Source organism: Sinohyriopsis cumingii, chromosome 6, assembly GCF_028554795.1.
Source record: "Sinohyriopsis cumingii isolate HCF-2022 chromosome 6, ASM2855479v2, whole genome shotgun sequence".
Lineage (NCBI taxonomy): Eukaryota > Metazoa > Mollusca > Bivalvia > Unionida > Unionidae > Sinohyriopsis > Sinohyriopsis cumingii.
The window spans coordinates 164,463,861-164,484,384 of NC_142966.1; the positions used below are offsets into that span (position 1 = coordinate 164,463,861).

The following is a 20,524-nucleotide window of genomic DNA, read 5'->3' on the forward strand; positions in this document are numbered from 1 at the left end:
CAATACAAACTTCAACTTTGGTACAATATGATTAACACGATATTTAATACAATGAATGGAAATCAGTAATGCATTGCTTTTTCACACATTCAGCAATGTGCTGTTCACACAATTTACACCACAGATTATAGAAATGATTGGCATGATGTTCGTTTATGTATTTATTGTAAGCATGCAGACACTCAGACAGTCGAAGTTTTCTTCGGTTAATCAAAACTGAACATTCATAATTACATGTATAGATTCGATCATTAATAATGCACTTCGTGCTATTTATTTATTTATTTTTTACAGATGCGTAAGAATTCATATTATACAAATTTTAATTTCCAACTCTTATTATTGTTTTTCTATGGGTTATTTATTTTTTTCTTCGTTGCACAACGTATGTACAAGCTTCGGTTGCGTTATTTGAAATTCCCCAATATTATTTTCCTCAGTCACATTAACATGTGTATAAGTATAGAGTAAATGTAATCTGGGATTCAATATTCAGTAATGAGTTTAATATATTGTTGTATGTATTATGAACTTATTATTGTGGAATAAACATTTTCACAATCTTAAAGACATTAAAGATGGTATCAAAGAGGATTTGAGATTACATAAATTAGAATCATCACATATCATTTTATAAAGACGATTTATCCTCATTTTGTCACAATTAACCATCTTCAAGAAGAAATATTGTCAAAATATTCATGATTTTTTATTTTAAAGTAATGTATATCCATAAGAACAAAGAAAAATGGAGATGCTATCTCAACATATTCGAGTTTTGTGACTGGGAACAACAAACCAAATATTATTTGGTGCATATATGTAAAAATATACTTATCTTACAAGATTCAACTGACTTTTCACAGAAATATGACTACTTATGTTACCTTATACAAAGTGGGAATTAATTACACAAATTAATAATAATCCTTTCATAGATAAACAAGATAATCACTGTTTCATTTATAGCATAAGTGCCTTAAAAGTGTTTTGTGATATAAGTGAGTGTGGTATAATTAAATTTGGGGGCATAATGGTTCAGATGACTGAAATATATGCACATACATTCTATATTTTAACTTCCAAAGAGAATATATTATATTATAAGTAAATCAACAAATAAAATCTTATAAAAGAGTTTTAGATTTCATTTTACACCTGAGATATAATTATATATTTAAATTACATATTCACAAAAAGTACCAAACTTTACAAATTACAAATGACAATAAAAAAATGAAAATCCACTAAAATATAGATAATGTGAGAAATCATAAATGAGGAGCTAATGAAAGTATAATTGGTGTTTAGTTTTGTCCTTTACATCTGATTTACCATGATAAATATAATGTATAAATTATAAAATAAGATCTATTATGCAATGTATTCGGATTTGATTTATATCTTTTAGTAATTAACGTACTTTAAACGAATGGTTCAATACTTATTTGCAAAGCGATATAGGAGACAATAGCTAATGTATTGATGTTATAACTGAAGTACTCTATCTCTCTCCTTTCTTTATACAGTTTCTTTTTGTATTTGAAAGTATGCTTCTTTTCTAAACGGTAAGGAAATTATGATAATGACGATGCTGATGATGATTCAAACACACATTATGTAAGTTTAATATACAGTTTAAATCTGTGTTTGTATATAAGCGATATTAGGATGTCTCTAGGAAGGTACCGCGACCCACTTGCACCCATGTATGGGTTTTATTACATATTAAATAAATATAACAATCAAACAATTAAGCAACGATTAATAGATTTGTTCTCTACACTGAAAGTGATTGTAGGTATATGTCGGATATTCGATAATATATATCATCTTTAATGGTTTATAAATGAATGCGGGCTGAGAGTTTTCAACAGATACTCGTTCATGTAAATTGTGCAGCCTTATTAGGAAAGAACGATTATCACGGAGAGAAAAAGAAAGATACAACAATTAGACATATGTTATCTTATAAAGTTCACTAGAACTGAATATGCGAGATAAAAGGCAAACAGTTTGACGCAGAGAAACATAAACAAACTACTAGTCTTCTGATGTCTCCAGTACAGCTTCTGGGTAACTTTATTAAATATCTAAATAAATGTATGCCTATCAATGTGACCAAAATCGACGTTCTCTCTCTCTCTCTCTCTCTCTCTCATGGATTGATTATAAGTAGCATTGAATGCATTTTGAATGAATTTATGATCACTATTGTCGTTCAGTGAAATGGAAATGTAATTTTCAGGCTTGTTCTAATATATGCTTATCTATGGCTTTTGCATGTAAGATACGTACATTTTGGGAAACTACCGCTTGGTAAAACTGTACAGATTGGTTATAATTGTTCCTTTTCGTCGTGCTCTGTCAATGGAAAGCAAAAAGTACATTCCTGCAAAGGGTTTTCCTGTGATCCACTCTTGTCCTTCACATTCAAAAATACCTTTATCAAAATATTGTTATGCTTCCATTAAATAATAATGTGTATGTGAGGGGATATGATTTCATACAGTTTCAGTAATATCTACCCACAATGGCCCTAGAAGGCTGAGATATATTGATAATGTTGTCCAGACATTATTTGATGATCGGAAGCAATCTGATAATTTATCAATATATGTAAGATATGTTCGAAACCGATTTGCATTAGATTAATTACTAATGCGAGTCACAGAAAGGCTCCCAGTAAATTAAGGGTTTCATCACAACCATGAAATGTCGAGAATCGAAGACAGATAGGAAATGAACGTCATGAAAGGAAATGTGAACTTTGAGTAAATAATCAGGGATAAGATGAATAAAATTCTTGCTTAATCTCCCATTGATGCCTCTCACTTTGAAAACATCCTTATTATTGAAATAAACCATACATGTTTAAACTACTTAAATTATTCAAACACGAAGGCTAAATAACTGTAACATACCTAAGTAAATATGCGAGTATTTCGTTCCAACTTAGTTTATCTTCTCACACTGTCTAGTTCACTCTCGATCGACCAAGTGTCCTACCAACCGACCGACCGATCTATTATATGCGCACAGATTTGTATATCCATTATTCCTCATCTATTTATTCATTTATGCAACAATGTATTTTATATAAATTTGTATTTAATTGACTCTTTACCTTGTGCATACTTCAAATCAATATAATGTCATTATAGTATATTCCTTAATCTGTTATATCTTATAACTAATTAACTCCTAACGACATACCCAGAGGTATATGCGGTCTCTTTATTTTTGCTGTACTACTATACAAGTGGAAAGAGCTAGATAAAGCAGGAAAAATAAAAACTTTGGAAAATCTTTTAATGATGTTGTAATAACTTCGTACTAACTGCGCGGCAACACATACATTAACTTAATGTGCATTAATTACTCTATTACTAATTGAAATGGAGCATTAATATGACTTAGAAATCAGCTAACAACCTTAACTCAATGATACATGGCAAATTCGTTCTTGAAAAAAAGAGCATAGAAAAAGCATGGCATTGTTATCATAGCTAACAAATGGATCATGAGAAAGCATATCATTATTGTAAATGTGAACAACTGTTTCAGAGATTCGATGTTGAAATTGCTACAAAAGCACGGACCAAACAAACAAATTCCAAAACTATCAGACAGCAGATCACAACTGAGTAGTTCTTGTTCAATTCAGCAAAGCCGCAGGAACACTCAGCCTTAACAAATCGTCAAGTTTTTCTTGCATCTTTAACGCTTTTACAGCATATAATTATATTTTTTGCGATGTTCCTTTGAAATGAATGTTCATTTAGTATTCTATATCTATTGCTAAATAACATGCAATTTAGAGAAAAATATTAAAATTGATATTCCTCTAGTAATAACTTTGATCGGGTGCTGTTGTATTAGAATACGATGTGTGTAATGTATATTGCTTCTTAAACAGAACTTTTTTGAAGTCAGACTATCAGCTTTTTGTGTGCGGAGTAAACTGCCTATCTCTGCTAATTCAAACTAGATTAGAATATTAACGTTAATGTAGTCTTGGAGTTGGCAGCAGAAATGAAAATTGGTTTACACAAACAATTTACAGTGTTTTGATTGTTTATTATATTGACATATTTTTATCTGGGTAATTCAAATTGTGAGTTTTGTAATTGTATAACTCGTCTACCGTATGTATTCTAATAAAAATCCACCTTCTGATAAACTACCCCCCCCCCCATTTGCTTCCAAACAGATAATACCTTCCTTCCTTATTACAGCTTATATAGCCGTATTTATCTAGTATACATATCCAAATAATTGAATGAGCACATGACTAATCCAACAACTTTCTTTTTTGTGTGCACATCTAACACTATGGTCAGCTCTATCATTAGAAGCGAGATGCATACCCTCAGAGAATAAGAAAATGCATTATTTAAAATATATTTTTTACTAACATAGGTCCTCTGATGAAGTTTTCTCATCAAGAACATTCTGAACGATACTCTATATATTCTTTAAGTATTTATAATGCTTTTGCTCAGATATTAAGAAAGTTTATTTGATGCTTTAAAAGCTGATACAACAATGTTTCCGCATTGCAGTTAATCGCCTAAAGCAAACCTTTGACTACGGTACCAGTCTCATTCTAAACTATTTGTTTTAAAACAAATGTTCTGATAATATCAAATATAGTAATATCCTGCGAATAATTCGACATTCAGGCTCAAGCTCTATGAGTATCGTAAAACATGAGTATCATGAACAAGCGGATAAGAGAAGTCGATTTTGGAATGAAAACAGGTGCACTCTACATTCATATGTGCACAGGAAAAACGCAGACGTCGTGTACAATACGTGGTTCTGTAAAGCAGTTAGAGATATGGTCTGCTTATAAAAGTATTTAGTGTTTATTAACTTTATTTTATCCTTCTATAAGTATAGAGCTGAGTATAAACTATAATGACGCCTATATCAGATGTGATAAGGGATCAAACGTTTATATGTTGCTGCATTCTATGAGATAATGTGATATGTAATAAAAACTAATATTATATTTCAATGTGTTCTATATCTTTTCAAGCGTACTGTTTTCGTAGAGATAATTTGTTTTTCGACTATAATTTGCCAGTTTTGGGACACATGCCACATTGTCCTTCTCAAACAGATTTTGCAATTTTGGCATTATTTGGTTAGCAGCAATGAGATTTTCACCCCACAAGTACTAGAATCCAATTATAAAACTACGCATGATATTATTTTGCCTCCAACAAAAAATGAATGTATCGTAAATCCGAGGACTATCTTAACTATTTATTCAAGTATATTTTCCCAGGCATATGTGTTTCAAAGGATATATATTCATGTTTTGATTTCCTTCTATGACTGCCACTGATAACATTCAAATATTGGCAGTAATCGTAATATTTAAATTACCATAAGCAAGATAATTAAAACCTCCTAATTGCACTATATGATGATGGAACAAAAGATTTGAATGCTAAATACTTTGCAGTAATTGTATACTATATTCAATATTAAGACAGTGCTTTTCATTTAAAGAGAGGATGGCTTTAATAAGTAACAACAAATATAGTTTCAGTTAGCCCTTAATCAATGTACGAAGGCACCACCAGAAAATGTTTAACTTTGAATATAATTTATCTCAACTTCCACAAAATGTATTTCATGCGCCTACTTCTTTCATTCAATAGATGCGTTTACGCTGTATATAACTTGATATTTGAAGTAAATGTGCATCAAGGTATTCCGAAGATAATTTCCAAATGACACACGCTATGTAATCGGGACTAGGATAACTACCCCTGAACCACTGCTTCGGGACAAATGCCCCCATAGGACAACCGCCCCCAAGCCCTTTAACAAGGTGCTCGTAACGTACAAAATAGCATCGTTTGAGACATTTGACTACTCATGATGCCAGCTATATTTGCGTAACAGGTTTATAGTAAGCGAAACATTTTAGCATTTTGCTTTAAAGCACATTGTTAACAGTGACACGAGCATCATTTTAAAATTTAGACCAATACAGAAAATTAAACTTACTGCATCATTATAGACTTAGTCACACGTTCTACATTAACACAATTATAATATAATATACAATACATTATATATGTCAATTTGATTTATTAAAAATACGGTTCATTCTTCCATTAAAACGAATTGTTTATAAATTAAAATCTAAGTATACAGTCATAAACTGACAATTGTTCTTTCTTTATACTAATAATGATATAGTAATGGACCTATTATTATCAAATAAAAACCAAAATAACAGACTACAAACAAAAAGAAACCATTAGTATAATAAAACCGAGATCGTCTTTATTACCTGCCAGAGTGGATGGTAAATGAAGAAGGGGCAATTTAACCCAATTTATATTGAACCGATAGTATTTATGTTTTAATGCAAACAATGGATAGATTGCTTGAAGGAGTGGTAATTGTTGAGGGGGTGGCAGTTGTCCCATTAGCAAACCTCCTGAAAATATCTTTACAGATTCCATCAGAAAAAATAATCAATTACTATAACTATATGACGAATATGGAAAAGAAAATGAAAAACAATTTCCGTTATTGGTCAAAATCATTGAGAACTTTAATAATGTCGTTTCGTGCAAGAAATTGTTGCAAACAATACAAAAACACATACATATGAAAAAGAAAGAATACATATAGGACAAAATTAGTGAATACATGCAAATGGTACACTACAAAAAATCATAAATAATATGAATATATAAAATTATAAAACAGGCTTAACTTGTTACCACCAGATAGCAAATATTTCTGTTGGAGAGCATGAACAAGTATCTTCTATGAGCACTGCATATTGTCCAAAATACAATTTCTATATGCAATATCAAATTTCCAATTTCCTCCATGTAACCTATGGAAGGGACAGGAGGGTGTTCATTCAGGTTTTCCATCTAATACATACATAACTCACATGAAAAGTTGGCTGGCTATCAGTTAGGACTTCATTAGCCACTGAAATGATTTATTTGTTAACAGTTTTATGTCAATGATAAGTCTTTTTATCTCGAAGAATTTACAAAAGACATGCGAATATATAGTCATACAAGATAAAATTATTTAGGAAAGAAAATTACAAAAAAGTATATCACATAATAGAAACATCCAAGTTGAATACATTAAAAAATGTGCTAGCTTGATTGGACGGTCGCTATATACATTGGATGACTGGTATTATTCAGACCAACCTGCACCTGTGAGTGCGATGATATATTAACAATAGAATGGGTAATCAGATAATAAGATTTTGCGCGGGAACTAGAGCGCAAAGTGTTTTCTAGGACAATGAAGTGTTGTCGTTCTAAAAATTGGAATATGTTTCAAACGTCTTCATGTACTGCAGCACGCACTCATGGCAAAAGCGAAACTGTTCCTGTAAAATTAAAAGGAAACAATAAAATAATCTCCATTAAATACAATTTTAGGACGATGCAGATTTTAAGTTTGATTATACAACACGGGGACACTAAATTTTGTCAATTATCACAATAAACTGTCATCAATGTACTCTAAGCAAAATTGCTTAAAATATTATTTGACAGTGTTTAGGAATTTCAATTCTGCTTGATATACTACCTCCCCCCCCCGCGTCTGCATATAACACAAGGCTGTGTAACATTGCTAACGCCTAGAAAACTCCCCAACATTAACAATGCATCTTTTGCATACAGTGCTCTATTTAAGTAGGTTTTTAATATATAAAAAAGAGATAAATAACACTTTACATAGTTTGGTATGATCTGCTGACGTATTGACTGCATCCTTTTGATGGTCTGTGCTATCGCCACGTCTCTCTCTACTTTCAGTCTTTCAATCACTGTGGACATCACACAGTACAACCCGCTTTTGTGGGCACCATTTCTAGACACATCGAAGTACAGTTAATTCAATCCACCAGCTTCTGGCAATTGCTTTGTATAATTCTTTATCATTTAAGTTATGCATAAATAACATCGGGAATAGTTAAAATAGACAATGAAACAAAACAGAATAAAAAATGAATATGCGCACAAATAAGCCTTAATATCTTTACTTTACAAGATTTAAAGGCAATTGGTTAAAATATTATATATACATATATCATGTGCATATACAAATATACAAACTGAAGTTTAAATATATTATTATCACAGCTTGCCTTCCCGATACAGAACGTACATATAAATAATATTCATTTAAAAAAGAAATAACAAAATCATAGCGACCATATGAACCGAGAGAGTAACTGGATCGTTTTTGTACTGCAATATATCAAAATGTTTCTTTAAAAATACATGCTGATCTATATTAGGAAAAGAAATATGTTGAAAACATTTTTATTGTAACACATTGGTAAGGATTGTATTCTGAGACGAAATGTGAGATAGATAATTACTACAGATAGATGCAATAATTATGCTTTCGGTCATGCCTAACGACAACTGTATTGTTACTTATAAAGCGTCATGTAATGTAAAATAATATAACTTACAGACAAAGGACAACAACAGGTTTATCATCCTTCTCCTTTTGCCACGCTTCAACGGCCTCTAGAAGCTGTAGAAGTGATTCTGTACTTCCAGGCACATCTGAATTCTCAGCCCAGTTTTTAAACTGAAACTGTCGCAAGGTTCTGTCATACTCCTGCTATTAATATGTAATGTCTTTCATACTTTAGTAACATAATGCACACATATAAAGCATTTATTCTAAGCAGGGATAATTTGATTGCAAGAAACATTGATAGGTTATATCTACCTCCGTAAAGAATTAAAATGTTTATCGGAAATTCAGTCCTGTTTTTTCGTTGTTATTTTAATATATTAGAGTAAACATACAACATACAAATATACGAAAATACACATAATGATACGCCCAATACATAGAAAAATTTAGAAAAGGTAATATATCATAATAAAAAGAATATTACCCTATTTTTGTGAAACGTTATAATATACAAACACAAATATGATATAGATACATACATTTTAAGTATCTCATCAATAAGAGAAAGTGAATTGTGTACGTTAATTTATGGCACATTTCTAGTTGATGTGCTTGTGTTTGAAAACGGAATAAGGGCTACATATAATTTTAATAATAATACTAATAGTAATAATAATTATCATTATTATTATTAGTATTAGTAGTAGTAGTAGTAGTAGTAGTAGTAATAGTAGTAGTAGTAGTAGTAGTATTTAACGTTTCTTCGACCTTTAAGAATGAACGATTAGATAGTAACAGCAACATATAAAATAAAACTTCAGCAAATACAACTATTAACAGACGATAGAAGCAGGAAGTAAGATAGAAGTCTCTAGGTCGAGACTTATGGCTTATGGGCCTGGCGCTCTATAGTTTTGTGTCATATATAATCCAGAAAGTAAACGAGCAACATACCCCATCAAGAGATAGAGACAGAGTACGCTCGTTGTAACACTTGCATTCTTCCTCATTTGTAAGTCTAACTGTAAATGGTCCGTAGTGCATATCGCCGTCATTTGGCCAATAGGTCCCAATCTGTAAAGAAGGGATAATCCTGCTTAAAGCAAATTTCAGTTTTAGAGTTGAGGAAAAGTTAAAACGAAAGGAATCATATATGAGACTGAACTGATTAATGTGAAATTCTTCCAAATGTACACTATAGTTTTCAAAGAACTAGCAGTTTCATTCAGCATTTCATAACCTTTAGTAATAAGGGTAATTAAGTATTTCTTTCAAATTCTTCCTTTTCGAAACACCCTCTTGGATTTAACCAGGTACTTTGTATTTTCGTGCGTACTCACTGATAATCAAACAAACCTTTACTGACTTCAAGAAAACGCGCTCATGTATAATCATCACATATGTAACACAATTAAAAGGTGTTATACAGAGTACACGAATATACATATTTACATAAAAACTATAAGTCGACACTAACATCGCACAAGTTTAAGGAGACACGTATAATTAGGGTTGTTATCTGATCGAGCGACTACTTATTTTTAAAAGAGAAAACTATTTTTGCATATTTTCATTAACTTCAAGAAAAAAAACATTTTAATTGATTCTTGCATCATACTGCACATGTAAGTGCCTACATGTGCGTGTGTGTATGCGTGTGAGTACAATTTTCATGGCTTTTATAATTCGTTACTTGACAAATTATTCTGGCAGATTAATGCATTACTTCATTTGCGTCGGTGTACTGAAGAAACATTCCACAGTAGTGTTCGATATTTGCATAAGACACGCGGGTTTGCCGAAATTTTGACACAGCTCTGATCCTAAAGGTGGAATTTCCTTTCTAGCATCATTACTTGATGAATTATTATTTTTCTCATATTCCTAAAAGACAGTTGAGGCTGAGAATAATCAGTTGGCACTTTATTAGCTCTTATATATCTGTCTAACATCATAAAACACACTGGGCATTTCCTCACTCTATGACAGAGCTTAACAGTTTAGGTCTAAATTACTAATTCGGTTCAGTATTAACTGCAAATGACATTTAAACATATATTTACATTCCTAAATGCAGTGACTGAGACCGTTATGGTAATGGCAGTATACTGTATCCTTACTGTATACTGCAAATATCGTGTGGAAAAATAAAAACATAAACATGTAAAGATACAAAGTTAAACCTTTCCCATAAGATTAATATAGACAGACAAAACATAATGGTATCGTTCTCAATTCAACTTTGATCTTGAATTCATGTGCCATTCATAAATTATAATACGAATATGAAATACTGATAATAACAACTACAACAATGGCTTGTTTACTCAATATCGCACTGCATGAGCTGTAGATTCTGGCTAATTCGATCAGTGCGAAGCGTTCTGTATGCGGGACACAAAACTTAACAGTTGCTTATTTGTAGTACGCAAATATGTTGTAAGTAACATATGAGCCTAACTAGAGTACTATTAAAAATTCACCTTACATCATGTGTTTTGGAGCTTTTGAAGTCGAACATGATGATTGTTTTAATCTCAAACTGGTGTATCATCCTCCAAAAGTCAGTAACGGTACCGGTGAGAGGCGTCTGGGTTAAAATGAATCCCTGTCTTTTTCTGTGTCCCTGCAATGTTCAAACGATAATGATACATACGCCTGTTACAGTAGAAACTATTTGCATTTAGAGTACTATTGATAACTGTGTCGGATTCTGAAGATAATCGTCATCATTCACTCTGTTTAAGCAATGCAGCTAAGACCGGAATGTTGATGCATTTTCTCACGTAAACAAAGACAAATCCCCCAATCCTACACCCTACTCTTACCCCATGATAGGGAACAATATATAGCCAAGTACTTGGATACGATTCTTCTAAAATAATGCAAGTTTAATGAACCATCGTTGTGCGTACCTTTTTTTTTCCACGTTGTCCATACTAGGTACTAACTTTTACAGAAATTACTGGGACACAAAGTTGTGTTATTATATGCATGTTTAGATGACAACCATATACTAAGTCTTACAGCAATCTATGAAAAAGAGGAAGATTCGTTGCCTTTGCAAGTTTCTGAATTACAATGCATTCATCTTCTGGACAAAAATGGCAAAAGGTAAAACAACGGTTGCAAAAGTACAGTGATTAATCTATATATCTATCTTCAAGTGATGAGCATTAAATTAACAAGTTTCACGGCAATTCATCAAAAACTGACACCAAAAGGCGTTATAACAATTATACTACGCAATGTCTTCATCAGCAAGGCAAAACCGGCAACAAATGCAACATAGATTGCAAGGCAAAGTTATTTCGTCATGCACATCTTCGTGTGATGCCCATAATATTTTTGAAACTTAACTGCAATCCATTAAAACCTATGGGGATAGTACTATAACTAGATTGTGGCATATACTGAATTAAGATATAAGACACAAGGGGCAACAACTCTTATGAATATTTCCCGATAAAACAGACTTATCGGCCTGTCCATACTCGGGACATGGTCATATTATTATTCATCAAAAATTCCCTGCAGTCCATCAAAACCTGAGGAACTAGTTTTGCTAACAAAATGAACCCAACATTGAAGTTATCTACACGACGTAAAAAGGTAATAACTGTAGGAAATGTAGTTACATTAGAAACTATTTGCATTTAGAGTAGCTTTGATATCTGTGTAGGATTCTGACGATAATCATCATTATTAACTCGGTTTAAGCAATGCCGATACAACCTGATGAATGTTGATGCATTTTCTCACGTACAAAAAGACCAAACCCCCTTCACACTTACCCCATGATAGTAAACAACATATATAGCCAAGAATGTGAACACGATTCTTCTAAAATAATGTGGGTACAATGAACGGTCTTGCGGCGTATCTTTCTTTTCGAGGATGTCCATACTATGTTCTAACCTTTACAGAAATTACTGGGGCACAAAGTTGTGTTATTATATGCATGTTTAGATGATAAGCATATACCACATCTTACAGCAAAAATACTGACTTACAGAATCTATATAAAATTGGAAGAATCATCGCTTTTGAAAGATTCTCAATTACAATTCATTTAGCTTCTGGACAAAAATGACAAAAGGTAGAACAAAAGTTGCAAATGTAAAGTGATTGCTCTATATATTTATCGTCACGATGCGTTATAAAAATTATGTTAACCAATGTATTCATCAGCAAGACAAATCCGGCAACAAATGTAACATAAATTGCAGGTCAAAATTTATTTGATGATGCATATCTTCATGTGATACCCATAATAATTTTAAAACTTAACCACAATCCATTCAAACCTTTTGGGAATGTACTATAACTAGATTCTGGCATATACTGTATTAAGATATAAATCAAGAGGACCAAAAGTTCTTACAAATATTTATCGTAAAACAGACTTATCGACCTGTCCATACTTGGGACATGGTCATATTATTATTCACTAAATCATACCGGCAGTCGCCGAGGAACTAGCTTTCCTCACGAAATGAACCCTACATTGAATTAATCTACACGACATAAAAAGGTAAGAACTATAGGAAAATATTTAGGAAAATATTTGAGCAAACTGTTAGTAGTGAAGTGGGATACCCTAGGGTCTATGGGACTTACCATTAAAAACACCACTGGGATAATCTGGGGTCTATGTAAATTTAACATGGACAAAAACCCTGGGACACTCTAGGGTTATGGGAATTAACATGGACAAAAATCCCTGGGACTGTATAGGGTCTATGTAAATTTAATATTAATCACTCTGGGACACTCTAGGGTCTATGGGAATTAACATGGACAAAAACCCCTGGGACTGTATAGGGTCTATGTTAATTTAACATTTTTAACATAGTTATGGGCCTGTTGAGCGTCAAGGTTGTATGGATATTATATTTTAATTTTGGTTTTATTCTTCGATCTGTGTGTGTGTGTTAGTGTAAGAACGTCTGGATAGTATATTTGTTGGTTTTTCCTCTTCCCTGTGTGAATAGTATATTTTGGGTTTGTTTTTTCTTCTTCCCTCAGTGGTGTGCGTGTGTGTGCGTGTGTGTGTGTGTGTGTGTGTGTGCATTGGTCTCTGTTTGTCCCTATAAAACTCACTTTATCCCTATCAGATACACTCTACCTACCTACCTACAGTAGCGTGTATTCAGGTCAGCCACTTGCAACACTGTTGACATTTATCCCTAGTGTTCAGTACAGTGACGTCACTGACGCTGGAAATTGTAAGACTATAAATATGGACTTGGGGATTTCCACAGGTTGTAACTATACATATGTACTAGAATTCATAAACAGGAACGTCACTCAAGCTGAGGCTATAAAACGATAGTGGGATTTTCCAAAGGAATAACCCACAAGTTGGAGCTATAAATAGATAGTGGGATTTCATATGAATTTCAGCTGATTATAGATACATAGGTATTTATCCACGATCGTCACACAATTAGCTATTGTAAGTAGTTACTAATTTTATCCATTTTATAGTGTGTGTGTGTGTGTGTGTGTGTTCGAGTACTTTGTGTTGATCGTATATTTGGTTGTTTTTTTTCTTCTTCCTCCCGAGTGTGATAGTATATTTGGGGTTTGTATGCGTTAGCGACGTTGTGTGGATAGTATATTTGGGGTTTGTATGAGTTAGCGACGTTGTGTGGATAGTATATTTGGGTTTTTTTCTGCGTTAACGACGTTGTATGGATAGTATATTTGGGGTTTGTATGCGTTCGCGTACGCTTGTATGGATAGTATATTTTAATTTTGGTTTTATTCTTCGATCTGTGTGTGTGTGTGTGTGTTAGTGTAAGAACGTCTGGATAGTATATTTGTTGGTTTTTCCTCTTCCCTGTGTGAATAGTATATTTTGGGTTTGTTTTTTCTTCTTCCCTCAGTGGTGTGCGTGTGTGTGTGCGTGTGTGTGTGTGTGTGTGTGTGTGTGTGTGTGTGTGTGTGTGTGTGCATTGGTCTCTGTTTGTCCGTATTAAACTCATTTTATCCCTATCAGATACACTCTATCTACCTACCTACAGTAGCGTGTATTCAGGTCAGCCACTTGCAACACTGTTGACATTTATCCCTAGTGTTCAGTACAGTGGCGTCACTGACGCTGGAAATTGTAAGACAATAAATATGGACTTGGGGATTTCCACAGGTTGTAGCTATACATATGTACTAGAGTTCATAAACAGGAACGTCACTCAAGCTGAGGCTATAAAACGATAGTGGGATTTTCCAAAGGAATAACCCACAAGTTGAAGCTATAAATAGATAGTGGGATTTCATATGAATTTCAGCTGATTATAGATACATAGGTATTTATCCACGATCGTCACACAATTAGCTATTGTAAGTAGTTACTAATTTTATCCATTTTATAGTGTGTGTATGTGTGTGTGTGTGTGTGTGTGTGTGTGTGTGTGTGTGTTCGAGTACTTTGTGTAGATCGTATATTTGGTTGTTTTTTTTTTTCTTCTTCCTCCCGAGTGTGATAGTATATTTGGGGTTTGTATGCGTTAGCGACGTTGTGTGGATAGTATATTTGGGGTTTGTATGAGTTAGCGACGTTGTGTGCATAGTATATTTGGGTTTTTTTCTGCGTTAACGACGTTGTATGGATAGTATATTTGGGGTTTGTATGCGTTCGCGTACGCTTGTATGGATAGTATATTTTAATTTTGTTTTTATTCTTCGATGTGTGTGTGTGTGTGTGTGTTAGTGTAAGAACGTCTGGATAGTATATTTGTTGGTTTTTCCTCTTCCCTGTGTGAATAGTATATTTTGGGTTTGTTTTTTCTTCTTCCCTCAGTGGTGTGCGTGTGTGTGTGTGTGTGCGTGTGTGTGTGTGTGTGTGTGCATTGGTCTCTGTTTGTCCCTATAAAACTCACTTTATCCCTATCAGATACACTCTACCTTCCTACCTACAGTAGCGTGTATTCAGGTCAGCCACTTGCAACACTGTTGACATTTATCCCTAGTGTTCAGTACAGTGACGTCACTGACGCTGGAAATTGTAAGACTATAAATATGGACTTGGGGGTTTCCACAGGTTGTAACTATACATATGTACTAGAATTCATAAACAGGAACGTCACTCAAGCTGAGGCTATAAAAAAGATAGCAGGATTTTCCAAAGGAATAACCCACAAGTTGAAGCTATAAATAGATTTCATATGAATTTCAGCTGATTATAGATACATAGGTATTTATCCACGATCGTCACACAAGTTGCTATTGTAAGTAGTTACTAGTTTTATCCATTTTAGTCTAAACTATTGTAACTTAATTTTCGGGGATATGTTTATTTTCCTTTAAATTCTGGGACAATTTCGTCATTTTAGCGTTCCATTTAGTCACATCCATTTTGTCGTTGAGCATTTCCTTGATTATAGCTATTTATAGCATCATTACAATTATGCAAATTTTTGAACACCCCAGCAAAATTTCTGGTCTTGGTAATGCTTTATATATGAATCTCAGGCTTGTACTAGTGTATGTCTGTCTCTGTCTCTGTTGTGTTTGGCTCTCTACCATCATTGTCCCTAGACAGTCCCGCCATGTTCAATTCCCCTTGACGCTATACAGGCCCACGATCTATTCCCATGTTCAATTCCCCTTGACGGTCAACAGGCCCATAACTATGTTAAAAATGTTAAATTAATATAGACCCTATACAGTCCCAGGGGTTTTTGTCCATGTTAATTCCTATAGACCATAGAGTGTCCCAGAGTGATTAATGTTAAACTCACATTGACCCTATACAATCCCAGGGGTTTTTGTCCATGTTAATTGCCATAGACCCTAGAGTGTCCCAGGGTTTTTGTCCATGTTAAATTTACATAGACCCCAGATTGTGTCAGGGGTGTTTTTAATGGTAAGTCCCATAGACCCTAGGGTATCCCACTTCACTACTACTGTTGTACCAGTATGCCATTCATTAGGCATACTAATAATTCATAAATAACAGCGAGACCGGTAGAGAAGGTGAAATTGTATGCCAGACAGACAAAAGAACTACTATATTTTGGAGTGAATATCACAGTCATGAAATTTTACATTTGAATGCATACAAATGTTTATCCTATTCGAGATAACGAATTGTCTTTAATATTGGAAAGATGTCTAAGTATGTTTATACTTTAATATTATGAACAAAATTAAAAACAATACCAACCGGTAGGAGCACTGCATTGATATAATCATTTCCATCCGAGACTTGTGTAAACAGAGAAACTCTGTATCGGTCAACTGAAAAGATATATATATATATATATATATATATATATATATATATATATATATATATATATATATATATATATATATATGTATATCTTTTCAGTTATATATATATATATATATATATATATATATATATATATTATATATATATATATATATATATATATATATATATATATATATATATATATATATAAGAAACAGCATTACATATTTGTTCATATTTAAAAATAAATACTTTTTAAAAAACTGCTTGCAACATTGAAAACGAAAAGAAAGAATAAACGGCAAACTGAAGGTTACAGATACAATGTGAAGATAGAGTAAAGTTAATAACGGTTTTATCGGCTGTATTGATTGAGAATTATCCGATGAATATGTTATACACGGATACGGTTCACAACACTGAAAAAGAACATACGATCGGTGAATAGAATTTTAACGGCGAACATTTACATTAAATCCATATAGAATATGTCTAAATATAGAAAGACAAATTAGATGGACAAGTATTTTTAAACAGTTCTCTTCCATGAGATAACAAATGGAACATCAAGAAAAGAAACCAACAAAATATACTAATTACAAAGGAGCTAAGTCTGCAGCAAAATTAGATTCAATCACAATATAAATTGAAACACTATTTCAGAAAAATGTGTGAGTTCGACTGAATCATTCATAGTATATAAATATGTCACATACAGTCCGTCTGCCCCAATATTTAACTCTCTCTCTCTCTCTCTCTCTCTCTCTCTCTCTCTCTCTGATAAACTCGATATTTGACGGATCAGCTTAGTCTCCTGTCTAGTGTTTGTGCCTTTTGTTATTCATGGGTTAGAGACGAATTTTTACACTCTTGCAAGAATATTACAATTTCGTTTAGGCTTAAATTATTTGATGACGTCTATAATTGTATGTATGAAAAACAATAAGAATAATTGGTGCTACGGCGCATATTCGTGCCACAGAAAGATTATAATGAGTACGTACCTGTGATGGTAGTATCACCATGTTAATATTATATAAGATCCCATTTGTATCGGATACTGGTTCTAATTCAGATACTATGATTTACCTGGCAATATATTATCGTATCTATTTTTAACTCTATTTTCGGGTTTCTTTGCAGCAGTGTACTCATTTTCATTCGAAATCACTTCTATTCCTTCTTCATCTGTCATTTTGATAGTAGCGTACACCGTCTCGTGGTTTGCAGCTTCACTTTGCAATCTCTAGAAAATTAGGGAAGTCAAGTTCATCCCTATTTAGCGAATGATATGGAAAACTAACGTCATTTATTTAATAATTGAACTATTGTATGTTACGGTTTCTCGTTTTGCATTTAGGGGATGATCCACTGTCAGTGTCAATTTTACTTGAATAAATCAATTTCTGTTCATAACCAGATCGGCAAAAGTATCTGTTTTAAACTTACAATACATACCGGTGTGATATTGATAATATAATAGACAATAAAATTAAGACATTTGTCTCATTACTTGTAGGACTATAGTGTAGCAATTATCTTATAGGTCTTCCATTATCAATGGCAAATATTTGCAATTATCTGTACAATAAGCTGCAGAGCTAGCATCAAATTTGGATACGTATTACAATTAAAACATACACTTAACTGGCTGTAGTGTACACCGTCTCGTGGTTTGCAGCTTCATTTCGCAATATTCAGAGAATTAGGGAAATAAAGTTTAGCCATGTTTAGCGAATGATATGGAAAACAAGCATCATTTATTTAATAATGGAATAATTGCATTTCTAAGTCCCATTCGAATTTCGTACAATCAACCAATACACATCATGACAAGGGTGGTAGTCATAATACATAATATTTTCCTTTGCATATGCTCCGCCTTAGACTACATGTATTATATACCTGATAAACAATGATTGGTCGTCTTGCCGAAATGAATCTTGTCAGTAACATGAAATGTAAAATTAAAACATTGACATATTTGTTAGATATTTAATTATAGGTTATTGTGTGGTTCTATTTGTTTGTCTTTTTTGTGAAAGGAAAGTATTGCAAAGAAAATTTAAGGACAAATTAGAGATCCTTCCAATACAAATAAGGAATATTTATTTTGTTGTCAACCTCGTATTCCAATTGCAATTTTAGTTTCCCACTATCACCGTCAACCTCCAAAAGTTCCTGGTATACTTTTGGAAATTTATCAGAGGCAGTCGCTGTTCCAGACAACATCAGAGCTTCTACCAGTGTCTCATGGAGGAAAATGTACTGTTCCTGAAATCAGTAGATTGTTGTTTGTGAGAAGAATGAAAACTGATGTTAAAAAGTAATTTAGTCATCTAATATAATTTTACCTCATTTTCTTATAGAGGTTTTGTAGTTTTAAAAGGCATTACAATTTAAATGTAAAGAAATAATATGCCCATTTTATAACGTTATTTACATATAAAAATTGAGAAAGGTATCCCCTAACATAACAAATCTCCAGTTGACGAGAACTTGAAACGTCAGAAATTTCCGTCGCTTATATATATATATATATATATATATATATATATATATATATATATATATATATATATATATATATGGTAAGTAGAAGATCAAACACTCGTTTCATCTATGGCTAAGCACTTTGTTGAATATATCATCTAATGTGTAAAGTATACGTGCGTACCGTTGAATAAACTACTTTTATGTACAACAGTGTTTTTCAAAGCTTTCATTCAAACCATTAACTAGATGTAAATTCTTGTTTTAAATGAGGCAATAGCGCCTGCGAAACAAAATATACTTAAGATAAGGAAGTCGATGATGCATAGACAGAGAACGTATGCCATATTCTAAAGCTGACCTCTGTTTGGACCAAGTTCACTCTTTGTTGTCTTAGTTTTGAGACACAGGCCGACACATTCAAATGCCCTTCCGCCTTTGCTTGATTTACAATGTAGTCTAACGCTATGTATGTTCCAGTACGACCAATTCCCGCACTATTTTGAACAATAAAGCAAAAGGAAGTCAGGTAAAGGATGATTACGTATATACACGCAATTAATTATTTTCTTTGAAAACTGGTGCATTGTTGAACAATTTTATCGACGTATTGCATAAGCAAATGATAAGATCAAAAGGATGAATTGTAATGGATGTAACATATAAGCAAATGATAGAACTCATTTTAGATGAAAGGTACCAACTATACACGTTTTATTCAAATGGAGAGATCATTACTGATAAATGATTAATATTTTGCTTCCTCATGTTTTTAAGTGCAATATAAACAGTAAAGAGTCATACAGATCAAAACATATCATGAAGCAGATACACAAAACTACTTTTAAAAGAATATCTTCTCGAGTATGGTCGATCATGGATTAAAAAAAATAGAAGTCGTATAATTTAAAGAGCACAAATTATGCTCATCTTACGAACATAATTATATAATTGCATTGGCGACTAATATCACTAAATTGTGTCTTCGACTTCTGATATATATTCTCAGTAGCATTTTAGGTATTATGCTTGTAATGGAGAACGAGAAGCTGTAATGTTCTCAACCGCCATAAAGAAATTCCCTCTCTAATAAAACTACAAGGACTTCTTATAAACGCTATAAACCTGCAATGGACAACAATCGGTTTCTTTGTAGGTAATCTGTTCACCCTATTCCAGAACTGAACTATCGAAGACGCAGCTTTGGGTACACCTTTGTCTGGCCACGCCGTGTAATGAAATTGGGTCAACTGTTTTGACTTATTGCCCTGAAAAGATATGGGTTATTGAAAATTGTACTATTTCAGATGCGCAAATAATATGAAAGACATTATGGAACTAGGGCCAAGTACAAGATAGAAA

General features: G+C 32.8%; 1 protein-coding gene across 1 annotated transcript in view; it reads right to left on the reverse strand.

Annotated features, from left to right (window-relative positions):
- Positions 1 to 3,005: 3,005 nt before the first annotated feature.
- The window catches only part of LOC149798456 (receptor-type tyrosine-protein phosphatase kappa-like), a 45,119-nt gene continuing 27,600 nt past the window's right edge, over positions 3,006 to 20,524 (reverse strand). The window contains exons 9-18 of the mRNA XM_089960875.1: positions 20,288 to 20,430; positions 19,524 to 19,659; positions 18,794 to 18,943; positions 17,759 to 17,915; positions 16,616 to 16,689; positions 10,934 to 11,071; positions 9,400 to 9,519; positions 8,492 to 8,646; positions 7,746 to 7,881; positions 3,006 to 7,393 (exon numbers count right to left, since the gene is read on the reverse strand). Of these exons, the coding sequence (XP_089817001.1) occupies positions 7,322 to 7,393; positions 7,746 to 7,881; positions 8,492 to 8,646; positions 9,400 to 9,519; positions 10,934 to 11,071; positions 16,616 to 16,689; positions 17,759 to 17,915; positions 18,794 to 18,943; positions 19,524 to 19,659; positions 20,288 to 20,430 (1,281 nt within the window). The 3' untranslated portion in view covers positions 3,006 to 7,321. The remainder of the gene's footprint in view (positions 7,394 to 7,745; positions 7,882 to 8,491; positions 8,647 to 9,399; positions 9,520 to 10,933; positions 11,072 to 16,615; positions 16,690 to 17,758; positions 17,916 to 18,793; positions 18,944 to 19,523; positions 19,660 to 20,287; positions 20,431 to 20,524) is intronic.